Source organism: Camelina sativa, chromosome 7, assembly GCF_000633955.1.
Source record: "Camelina sativa cultivar DH55 chromosome 7, Cs, whole genome shotgun sequence".
Classification (NCBI taxonomy): Eukaryota; Viridiplantae; Streptophyta; class Magnoliopsida; order Brassicales; family Brassicaceae; genus Camelina; species Camelina sativa.
In genome coordinates, this window is record NC_025691.1 from 2,817,988 (window position 1) to 2,830,478 (window position 12,491).

The 12,491-nt window shown below is 34.8% G+C and overlaps 2 protein-coding genes and 1 pseudogene across 2 annotated transcripts; all 3 read left to right on the forward strand.

Annotated features, from left to right (window-relative positions):
* LOC104700033 (ATP synthase mitochondrial F1 complex assembly factor 1-like) lies at positions 1,676 to 3,417 on the forward strand. Its single transcript, XM_010415480.2, has 4 exons — positions 1,676 to 2,089; positions 2,178 to 2,257; positions 2,342 to 2,400; positions 2,948 to 3,417. The coding sequence occupies exons 1-4, from the start codon at positions 1,784 to 1,786 to the stop codon at positions 3,250 to 3,252; spliced, it is 750 nt and encodes a 249-aa protein (XP_010413782.1). The 5' UTR covers positions 1,676 to 1,783; the 3' UTR covers positions 3,253 to 3,417.
* On the forward strand, positions 3,645 to 8,655 carry LOC104700034 (apoptosis inhibitor 5-like protein API5). The gene is made up of 17 exons (XM_010415481.2): positions 3,645 to 3,760; positions 3,896 to 3,996; positions 4,175 to 4,336; positions 4,522 to 4,621; positions 4,716 to 4,781; positions 4,985 to 5,076; positions 5,518 to 5,592; positions 5,690 to 5,839; positions 6,414 to 6,479; positions 6,567 to 6,632; positions 6,920 to 7,030; positions 7,173 to 7,262; positions 7,348 to 7,454; positions 7,635 to 7,749; positions 7,840 to 7,905; positions 8,013 to 8,119; positions 8,202 to 8,655. Exons 2-17 carry the CDS (start codon positions 3,907 to 3,909, stop codon positions 8,407 to 8,409), a joined length of 1,671 nt encoding a protein of 556 aa, XP_010413783.1. The 5' UTR covers positions 3,645 to 3,760; positions 3,896 to 3,906; the 3' UTR covers positions 8,410 to 8,655.
* On the forward strand, positions 9,138 to 11,691 carry LOC104700035 (annotated as a pseudogene).

The window sequence follows — 12,491 nt, forward strand, 5'->3', positions numbered from 1 at the left end:
GGACCCGTGCTAAAGCACGGATTAACATTTATTTTATTTATATTGTAATTTTTATTTAAAGTGTTATATATATGATTGTTTTTTTTGTTTTTTTTTGCTCAAACACTATGCCATGAAATCATATGTTGAATATAACTTATGAAAATAACATCTATTTTGTAAGATCTATTCTAGTAAATCTAGATTTTGACCCGTGGTATACTGCAGTTTAAGTTATTTGATAAAATATTAATTTATGTTTGTTAATTTTATTTGATTTGTTTACTTTTCAAAATTATATATTGTATTTTATTGTTAATTATATGACTTAACCTACACTATACCGCATATTAATTATTTTGTTACAGTATTAATTAATCGATTTAATTAGATACGTCTATTAATCTAATAATCATATTGTTAACAAAATTTATCCATGTAGCACCAAATTAATGACATTTTAAGTTTCAGTTAATATCTACTCAAACATGTCTAGCCATATAAACCGTCATGTGATATTTTAATTCATAAAAATCTAAATATATTTTTAAAATTTAAAATGTTTTAAGAAAGTTTCTTTTTTTAGAAATTGAACTACTTATAATATTTGAACTTCTTATAAAGTTTAAATATTATTAATATCTTAAACAGTTATAAATGTTAAATGTTTTAATAATTGAAATATTAATAATTTTTAAAGTTTTTAAAAAGTTCACAAAATAATGAGATGATATTTTACCCGTCTAGCACAAAATTAATGACATTTTAATTTTCTATTAATATCAACTCAAACATGTCCTGCCATATAACCCGTCATGTGATATTTTAATTCGTATATATTATTAAAATTTAAAATGTTTGAATAAATTTTATTATTTTAGAAATTGAAATATTTATAATATTTGAACTTCTTATAAAGTTTAAATATTATTCATATCTTAAATATTTTATAAAAAGATAAATGTTTAAATAATTGAAATATTAATAATCTTTAAATTTTTTAAAAAGTTATACATTTGAATTTTTAAAGTTATTAAAAGTTGAAATTCTTTAAAATAAAGAACCATAATAAAATGTATAAATTTTTTAATTTAAATGTCTGATAAATCAAGGTTTCAGCTCATTCGTATTCAGAATCATTTTGGTTTTTTTTTTATTAATATAACTTTGAATCTTTGCCTAGTTTTCTTAGGTGATGTAGGACATTTTGTATATTTTTTTATTCATCAGTGTAGCAACATATGTCTGTTTAAAAAAAATTTAAATTACATCATATGCAGAAAAAATCATAAATTTTATTAACTAAATATATTAGATAAAAACTTAAAATAATTTAAGTATAAAATAAAATAAATATAAAAGAAGAATCACATATTTTTGTTTTAATTAGATTGAGAGATTTCATTTTTTAAATATTACCTATAATTAATTTATAGATTTAGGTAATTATAGTTAAAGCTTGCCTATTTATAATTACCTAAATCTATATTATTTTTACTTACAAAAAATCAGTCTAACCCGTAAAAATCAGCCTAACCCGTAATTATATAAGGGATACTTATAAAACCAGCGCATTATTACCGGTTCAGAAAAACACGAAGCTACATAAACCGGTTCTTCCGGTCGAACCGAAGTTAACCCACGGAATTGCGAACCGACGACGTTTCCCGTTAGGGTTCTAAAACAATATGATATTTCCAAACAATGGACTTCTGTAAATTTTTGTGGATTAGATCTATTTTGCATACAACGTGTTCGACAATATTCCTCTGAGAAATTCATCTTCATCATTTCGTTGAACACCATGAAATTGAGAAGAATCCTTGGTTCTATTTCGAGTCTGGCTAAAGATACTAAGCTCTCTTCATCTTCTTCGTATAGACAAATTTTCACTTCGCGTTCATCTTCATGGCAACGAGATGCCGGAACTAAGAAGCTCTCAGAAGTTTTACCTGGAAATCACAAAAAATGGGCTTCGCTTGGTTCAGTCAGAAATTCGCAATTCGCATCTGGGTTTACTCCTTTGCAGCCGAAACCTTTGGATTCAATCATGGATTTAGCGAGAGCCAAGACTAAATCTCCCGAAGAACTCACTTCCATCTGGGACGATGTAAATCTAAAATTGGTCCTTGGATGTGTGTTTTGTATCTTTGAATTGCATTTCGTTGGATCTTACTACAGTTTTATTTTTGTGTCAGTATCACTTGGGACGAGGTCATATTGGGATAACGATGAAAGCTCAGCTTTATCGATTGTTGGAGCAACGAGCATCCGAATGGTAATAACAATATGATTGTCCTTGTTCTTGCTAACATAAAATCTTGATTTTGATCATTCTTCTAATTGAACGTTACAATTGCAGCCGATACTTTGTCATTCCATTGTGGAGAGGCAATGGCTACATTACTATGTTTGCTCAAGGTTCAAACTCTAATCCTCCATTATCTTATCTTTCATTTCTTGTTGTGATAATTATTTGAAAAAAATGGTTACATAACATTGTTTGCTCAAGGTTTGTGGTAGCTTTTATCAGGGACTCTTCAGTTAAGTTAGTGAGATTAGCATTTAGAAATTAGCAAACCCCCTGATCTCAAGAACTGTTTATTGTTTCGGTATGTGAGGCTGAATCTTGCTAGATGTAACATTTAGTCCTCCTTTTGGTGTCATAATGAGAAATTCATATGAATTGGTTACATACTTTACATGACATTGTTAGCTCTAGGTTTGTGGTAGCTTTTATCAGGGAGTTCGATTGAAGTAGTGAGATTAGCAATGAACATTGTTTTACTTATTCAGGACAAAAGTTAGTAACCTACTGATCTCAAGAACAGAGCTTTTTACTGAGGGTATGTGAGGCTGAATTTTGCTAGACGTACCATTATGTGAGTGGGTTCATTTCCTAGGAAAACGAAGAGCTCTTCGGTTTATGATCTTATTCTTATGTAAACGGTCAATTTTATTGTGGCAGTTCAAGCACCTCACATGATTTTCACTGGTCTCGAAGACTACAAAGCAAGAGGAACTCAAGCAGCTCCTTACCTGACTGCCACATTCTACACTGAGCTTTCAGAGACAAAGGACTTGGTGTTTATCCGAGGAGATGTTGTCTTCACAAGCAAACTCACTGACGAAGAGGCGAAATGGATCATGGAGACAGCTCAGTCTTTTTACTTGAACGACTCTCGGTACAAGCTGCTCGAACGTTTCAATAAGCATACTCATGACTTCGAGTTCAAAGATGTGCTACAAGCTCTAGATATGCCTGTTCTGTGATTTTTTTGCTTAATCAGGAGGAAAAAAAACTTCTCTGATTTTTTGAGTTCTTGAAAACACTCCTTTTATTAGAATTGCTTTTGTAAGGTAATAAGACTATTTATTATTCATAACAAAACAAGTTTGGCTGAGATACTTCTCTTGTGGCAAATATCAGATTTGAGAGATTTTGTTCTTGAATAAACAAATTTTGAGTAAAGGACTCCTTTTTCAAATCGAGAAAGTGATGATGTTATTCTTCAGGTGGATTATATCAACAAATAAAAAACATCGGGGGTGAATTTCAAAGAATCGATAAATTCATGTCGCGTTTCTCAAGTTTTATAAATATGAAACGAAGGCGTTTTAGGTATTAGGCCCAACATCTACGACACATATATTATTATTAATTAAGCTCTCGCTCGTCTCCTTCAAGCTAAAGGGGAAGGTCATCGGACTCGTGAAAACAACAACACTCGGGAACTATCTCAAATCTTTCTACAGTCTTCTTCCAAAACCCCTACACCATGTACGCTCTTCATCTTCATCTTTCTCCCGCCTTTTTCCCTGTTTACAGAGACGTGGTTACATCTGTATAGCTTTTTCAACTATGTGTTTATTATATACTCATCTGCCTCAGTTTTTTTTTATTCTCGCTCTTCAGCTTCCTCCGTAATGTCAGAGAACCAGTCGGAAGAAGTTCAGCAAATCGAGAAGCTCTATGAGTTCAGTGAGCGCCTCAATGCCTCCAAGGACAAGTCTCAGGTTCGTCTCAATTTTTCCAACTAGGGTTTGAATTTAATTGAAATTGAGTATTCCCTTGTTTCTGCCCCGGATTATGAAATTAGGTTAGTATGGAAGATTGATTCGAATTTAGGCTTCTCTAGGTTTGCTATTGTTCTGATTTTTCGCAGTTTACTTGATTTCGTTTCTCGTTTTGTAGAATGTTGAGGATTATGAAGGGATTATCAAGATGTCCAAGACTAGTATGAAGGCGAAGCAGCTTGCCTCGCAGCTAATTCCACGCTACTTCAAGTTCTTCCCTAGTCTCTCTACTGAGGCTTTCGATGCGCATATGGACTGCATTGATGATGGAGATCTTGGGGTATGTTCCCTTTGTCTCCTTACAGATGGGATTTATCCTGAAACAACACATTCTTAGTACTTCTTTGGCTTCCCAAGAGAATGTTTTACTTGTCTATGCACGATTTTTTTTTTTTTAGTTTTGCTTTCTTGTGGAAACTGTCCTTTTGGTTTGAGTTAAACATGTGTTTCTTTTTTTGTGTGTAGGTGCGTGTTCAAGCTATCCGCGGGCTCCCGCTGTTCTGTAAGGATACACCAGAGATTATATCTAAGATTGTTGATGTTCTTGTGCAACTTTTGAATACTGGTAACTCTTGAGATTTTTGTTACTGGTGTATATACCTATTTCCGTTTTTTTTTTCTTTTTCTCATCTGACTTGGGAGGTTTTATGATTTTGAAGAGGAACCTGTGGAGCGTGATGCTGTGCATAAGGCTCTGATGTCATTGATACGACAAGATCCGAAAGGTAGTGTTATCGTTGTTCTATATGAAAATACTGATTCTGTTTTAAAAATTTTACTCTTGATCATGATCAGGCGTAGGTTTAAGTGAATAAATTACTTGCTATGGTTGTAGTCTGCTAAATGATCTAAGATTTTCAATATGATATCGCTACTGACTCTGCAATTCTCTTGTGTTTTGCTAATTTTTTTGTCTCTTTTGTTACAGCATCTTCGACTGCCTTATTCACGCATGCTGGGGTTACTCCAACTACCGATGATCAAATCCGTGAAAAGGTCTTGAGTTTCATCAGAGAAAAGGTAACTATATACCAATGGCTTTTCCTATATGCAAGGTTCCCAGAATAGCGTTGCATGACTTAATTTGATATTTATATCTCATTGTTTCCACCAAGTTAGACCTATTGGGATTTTATTTAGACCAGTAAAGTAGACATGATGTACAAACTCTGCTTAGACCAGTCAACCAGTAAAGTAGACATATTGGTTCAGTTGCAAGATGTACAAACTATACTTAATCAACTAAAGTGGCTGATATCTAGTGCATGTTTTAGTCATGTCTCCTCCTTGACATTGTTTATGATTTAAAAGAAGTTCCCTTAACAATAACAGAGGAAGTGATATGAAAATGTGATAATGGTATGGATATCTATTATATTAGGAAAACAATCATTTGAGGGGTTTGTAATACCATAAGAGCCTATATTCATTGTATATCTTTTTATCTTAATTTATATGTAGGTGTTTCCTCTTAAAGGGGAGCTCTTGAAACCTCAAGAGGAGATGGAAAGACATATAACAGATTTGATCAAACAGGTAAGACCTTTATCTGGTGTTTATGCAGTTCCTTTTGTTTCTTCTATCTGCCTCTTCTTCTTTGTCATTTGTTCTTGACTTTATTTGGATTTCGCAGAGCCTAGAAGATGTAACTGGAGGGGAGTTTAAAATGTTTATGGATTTCCTGACAAGTTTGAGTATATTTGGTGGCAAAGCTCCTCAAGAAAGAATGCAAGAACTTGTGGAAATTATTGAAGGACAGGCGGATTTAAATGCACAATTTGAAGTAAGTTTGTGGTATTGCATCTTAAATGCACAATTTGAAGTAAGTTTGTGGTATTGCATCGTTCAATCTGGTGTTAGTTGGTTGTGTTGCATCATCGTGAAGATACACCTACATTTCTTGATTGTTTGAAATGATAGTACTATTTATCCCGCTGTGTATCAATGTTCTTTTTAGTTGCATATCACTATTCAGTTTGACATGTTCTGTGGCAGTAGTATATATCCATCCTTTGTACATACTCCATCCTGTTGACAAAAAACTTAGAAAAATGTACCACTCGCTGCATTCTTTCTCTTGAGTGATGTTATTTTCCCTTGAACTTCAGTATATTCTTTGGTCCTGGTTTGAAGGCAAGGAAACACACAAAATTGTTAAATTGATAGTATGACCATAGTGAGTTATGCAGACTTGATTATGCCTACTCTGATATTATGACAACACTCTATATTAAATTTTCCTGTATCCCCCATATGGTGAGTATAATAGTTCGAAGTATAAGTTGGACATCCAAATTTATATGAGAATATCCTTGCACTATGGTATTATTCCTGATTATAAATATTGGTTTTCGCAGGTTTCAGACACAGATCATATTGACAGGTTGATATCATGCCTGCAACTGGCTCTTCCCTTTTTTGCGGTACGAACTTGGAATAAGAACTGCTAGTAGCTGGATAGAGTCCCATTCTATAAACTTATCTTACTAACTTCGTTCTCTTCTGAACAGAGAGGTGCTCCCAGCAGCAGGTTTCTTAGCTATTTGAACCAACATATCATGCCTGTTTTTGACAAGGTATCGTGGTATTTCTTTGCTTTCTTATTTCATACTTGTGTTTATATCAGCATGTGATCCCTGTGTGCTCTTTTAGGCATCTGTTATCTACTCTCTTAGACATAATGAAGAATAGTTTATGGCACTAATGGTATGAAAGCTAGTTTCTTTTAACGTTTAGTTAGTCCATATTTGTAGGTATTTGTGCTTGTTTCTCTTTTGCCTTCTTTCATGTCAATATCTGTATCACTCCAAAAAAGGAGCTTCGTGGCCACCATAATAACTTCGAGTTCTTTTTTCTTAACTAGCTGCCGGAAGAGAGGAAACTTGATTTGCTCAAAGCTCTTGCTGATATTTCTCCATACACAACTGCTCAGGAAGCAAGACAGCTGCTTCCTTCCATCGTTCAGCTTTTAAAGGTACCTCTTTTAAGTGCCAGTGTGTCATGATTCCTTTGAGAATTAGTTTGTGGTCATTCTTGCTTATATTGTATAAGTTCACTTTTGAATGTAAATGCATTACATGCAATATTATGAAGAATGTCACACTCTTTGTTTTCAGATATACATGCCTGCCAGAAAGACTGGAGAGGAAATGAACTTCACATACGTGGAGTGTTTGTTGTATGCGTTTCATCACCTTGCCCACAAGGTAACCAATAACCTTATTTGTGATGTATCCCGTTCTTTTTCTTTCTTCCTTGTTTTACTTATCTGATTATGTTGAACATATATAGGTTCCAAATGCTACAAACAGCTTGTGCGGGTACAAGATTGTGACCGGCCAGCCGTCAGACAGATTGGGGGAGGACTTCTCAGAGTTGAACAAAGACTTCACTGAGAGGTATTGTTAATTCTTTGATATGACATCCAAAATTTGCACGCTGAAACTTCAGTTTATCTTCGTTGTTTAGAGACAATTTTGTTTTTGGTAATCTAAGAAAGAAGAGGTAGAAGAGTTCCTGGTAGTTTTAAATGATATCCTAAAGCTTTTGTTTTTGTGATTTGCCAACCATTGGTGCAGATTGACCGTTGTTGAGGATCTGACCAAGGCAACATTGAAAAAATTGACTCAGGGAATGACTGAGCACAACAAAGCCATGTCGGCTGCTAAGACAGATGAAGAGAAGGCGAGCATTGTAAGTACATTAACCTGGAACTCCCTTCTTTTTAACCAGTGTTGTTTGCTTTCAGGACTAACGCACCTTTGTGATCTTTATTTTTTCCAGAAAACAAAGAAGCAGAATACTACAACTGGACTTAGGACCTGTAATAACATATTGGCAATGACAAAGGTGAACATCACAACATCTGTCTTTTCCCTTGTTTTTCTTTTGTTTTGGTGGAAACATATAATTTGATGTTATAACTTAAACTTGGGGAAATTTTTGATATGAAACAGCCATTACATGCAAAAACGCCTCCTTTTATCGGAGACACTAATCTCAACCTTTCTTGGAAAGAAGCAACAAAGCCGTTAGCCTCAACCACAACAAAAACAACAATCGGGTTTGTTGCTACGTCTACTCTAACTCCAACTTTCTGTTGTCTTGTATATCTGTTTGTAATTTACATTTCCAATAATTCACAGAGGAAAGCGGCCTGCTAATAGCAACAATGGAAGTGGTAACAATGTCTCAGCAAAGAAAGGACGTGGTTCAGGTGGTGCTATGCAGAGCCAGCTTGTGAACAAGGCCTTTGAGGGAATATCATCCTATGGTGCTGGTAGAGGCGGGAACCGAAATTGGGGAAGACGTGGAGGTGGTCGAGGAAGAGGACAAGGAAGAGGTCACTGGTAATAAAAAAGCTTCCATGAGAGGATTCCATAACTGTGTTTCTGTTTCCGTTTATTTGTAAGTGTCTTTGTTAGGACAAGTTTTGGTTTCGATACATGGTAGAGTTGGGAGACTTCTCATATCAGAATAGACCCTTTGTGTGGTTTTCTCTGTTCACTATGGATGGAGAAATTTGAATTAGAATCTCTTTTGTTAATTTCATTGTGTCAGAACAAAATTCGAGCATTAATGATGACCTTAAGACCTTAAGTATATAAATTTAGTATTTTAGCCCTCACATACATAAGAGAGGGATTACTTCCGTAGCACGTCTTTGGAGTTGGCAATGTCTCCGCCGGAGACTCTCCGGTAAGCGCACTGTTTCTTGTCCAAGTGAATGGTTATAGGCTCATCAACGCTCTTACTATTATATTTATTACAAAAGAACATGTTTTAAAAACTTACCATTCATCATCTTAATAATTTGGTTAATTTGCTTTATCTAAGATTCAAAAATTCATTACAAAATTTATATAATATGACTCACCTACCGCGAATTAATACTGTTCACGTTTTAAACATGATCCTATCAGTCTTCATCGTACTCGTTCAAAAATTAACCTTAAAAAGAGTCTTTGTTTATTATATTTGTAAGATCTTGTCTAATATGTGGGGTTTCGTGTGCTTGTATATATACATATAGAGGGAAACCATCCGACCAAATTACTCACTAAATCTTCGAGTTTACTTCCATGGCAGGTCTTACGCTCTTCTTCTCCTTTCTCTCTCTACCTTTGATCATCTCTGGTGTGAGCGCTCGTGTCATGAGTCCTGTCCCTCTGAATACTTCGTTCTTGATTTCTGATGGCCTCCATGGCGCCTCTGATTATGATTCTATCACTCTCGATCCTCCAAAGAACGTGTCCGGGACAGCGTGTGTTCATGTATACGGGTTTCTTCCATGTTCAGACAATGTTGGAAGTTATATCTTCCAAGTTTTCTCCTTTGGGTGTCTCTTGATCATCGGTGACTATTTCTTGTCTGAAGGAAGATCGAAGCTCTTTCTAATCTTCGAGGTCGGGTTTTATGGTGGTATCGTCTTCCCTCTTCTTACAATGTTTCCAAGAATTGTCCTGATGCTCTGTAAGGATCCTCATTCTTTAGTTCACTCCAGGAAAACATCTGAAAACATATACTCGAGTTTAAAACTTTTCTCTCTTTTTTTTGTTTTGGTTTTGATCTCAGCGACTGGACTATCATTGAGCAGCGATGTTGCCAACTCCTTCATCATAGGTGACAACGTTGGTGGAGTTACCGTGGGATATACTGTGTTTGCTCTCACAATTCAATGGGGAGCTTGTGTTGTGTTTATCATCACTGGCCCAAGTTCTGACCAGTCAGTAAGAACAGCAACCACTGTAAGATTTTCATATTGTTTCTTTTCTTCTAGTCTGGAATCTGTTAGCTAGTTTCTTGAGACTCAAGGATCTCTTATGAGCATATATATTTTTATAATTCGTTCCTATCGTCAAAGAATGTTCATCAAAAAATCATACAGGATGGACATAGCCAAAGAAAAAAGATAGTGAAAAGCCTTGTTGGTACGCTCAGTTTCTTAGATTCCTTTTTCTTTCTTCTCTTGACAATATTTTTGGTATTAAAATTTTTGTGGTCTATCTCTCTCCAGAAGCAAGCGTAGAAGCGGATCCTAAGAACAAGAAAGCAGCAGGGATTATGTTGTTGAGTCTATCTCCCTTTCTCATGGTGACATTTTCAGCGTTCTCTGAATCACAGTCTTGGAGTCACATCATTGTGTTGATCGCACTGATAATCTCTATTTCTTCAACCGTTGTCTACTTTATTTACTCGGTATAAGCCCTTTGAAAAACCTAAGCAAAGTCTAAATGACATTTAATACTTCAAAAAGTACTGACACATTTGTGGTATATTCGCAGTATTCTGATAGGGTTAACCAAGGGAAGAGCTTAGATCACACGAGGTTTGAGCTCATGTCAGAAGTTCATAAGCACTTACATAGGTTTTCACCAAAAAACCTTATAGAAGGCGGAGAACTAAGTAAAGAGAGCTTGAAAAGGTTGTCATATATAATAAGACTCTTACTTCTGTTCTCTATATTTTTGGAAGCAAGAATTACTTCATTTTAAGCTTTCTTACATCGTAAATCACTGCTTATATCTTTAGTTTGTTCGAGAAAACTGATACGAATAATGACGGGAAGATACAAATATCTGAGCTAAAAGACTTAACCATTGAGTTGTGGAACTTTGGGAGAATGAAATGTGACATCAATGAGCTCGCTAAAGAGTTTCTTGAGGAATTTGATGGAGACAGAGACGGTCAATTGAAAGAGAATGAATTCGAGGAAGGGATCACAAAATTTCTCAAACAATACAAATTTAAGTTTGATAGTGTCGAGGACGAAAGAGAAGACAGTAATCACACTGTAAGTCTAATACATATGTCACATATCATTTCAAGAGAAATGCCATTTTGGATATTTCTCTACTTTGACAATGTTTATGAAATCATGATGTGTTGCAGGAGGAGGTCGGAGTTCTTAAGCTAGAAAAAACGAAGCAAACACTTGTCACAAAACTGCTCTCTATGGAAACATTGGGAGCTACCATTGAAGTCATCGCAGGGATCCTAATTGTACTCTTTCTAGCTTAACCTTTTATGATGAACATTGAGCTTTTATCGGTCTCAGCTGGAATTCCTTCTTTCTACATCGTGTTCGCGATTATCCCTTTGGCTAGAAACTTAAAGAACACTCTATCCACACGCTTCTGTCGTGGGAAAGACAAGAAACAAATATCATCCAATACTTTCTCCGAGGTTAGTTCAACTACATATTCACAATTCCTTAACTTGGATAACACGTTAAGATAACTCGAAATTTTAAGGGCATTTTTGTTGGTTTCCACAGATTTACAAAGATATTACAATGAATAACCTCATGGGAATTTCAATCATATTGGCAATTGTATACACAAGGGGGTTGACATGGAATTACTCAGTGGAAGCTCTTATCGTTGTGGTCATTGGCCTCATAATAGGCTTACCGGTCTATATGAGATCGACTTACCCCTTCTGGATGTGTGTATTAGCCTTTGCTGTGTACTTTTTTATCTCTTCTCCTTATCTATCTCCGCTTTCATTTTCTAGACAAGAACTAAGTTTACACCACTAGGTGAGACTGAGAGTAATAAGGCAACATTTCAAAGAGTAATGCCATCGGTGTCTTTCGTAGTTCTTGCACATTTCAGTTGTTCTGTTTGGTTGTGATGTATGTGATCTATGTGTTGTATATGTGAAAGCTCGTCTTTGGAGACATTGTTGTTGATTCTTCTTCTCCAATAAAACCTATGAACACAACTTTGTTTCCTTCAAGTGTGAATTCCCATATGAATCTATTTTCTTTATTTATTAATTATGGACATAATTTTAGAATTTTATATTACTATTTGAATGTGTGTCGAAAATTCGTATCTTTTTGTGGAAACAGCTTAACTAAATTAGTCGGAGTATTTTCTTTCACGAATGTTATCATTGTTATAACTTGCATATATATAGAAGAAACTTAGCATATGTTCTTCGCTGATTTAGAAGAACAAAAAGTATAATGTAATGGTTATTTTGAGAGCAAGTGGTATTCGCAAATTTAACTCGGAAGATTCAATCTTATTGGGCCAATAAACTGACCTTCCCTTTGCAAACACTGATAATAACATATTCTAGTGTGTAAGTTGGATCCGGCAGCACTATCTTTATTATATTTTTGACGTGATCCGGCAGCAGTATCTTAGTATCTTGATGATATTATTTCTTTTTTACTAATGTTATAATATAACAACTTGCATTCTAGCTAACATCAGTCCAATAATAATATTACAACTCGAAAGAAGTGCACACAATACTTGTATTTAAATTTAGGTCCGATAGGCGTCAAATTTGTTCTTCTCCGAATATCAAAGTTTTGATGAATAAATAAGTCACATTGTGTTTCCCAACACATAATAGATCAGAGGACAACTGTATCACAACTGTTCATGTCCACGTAAAACTTATCCAAAATATATTAAAAT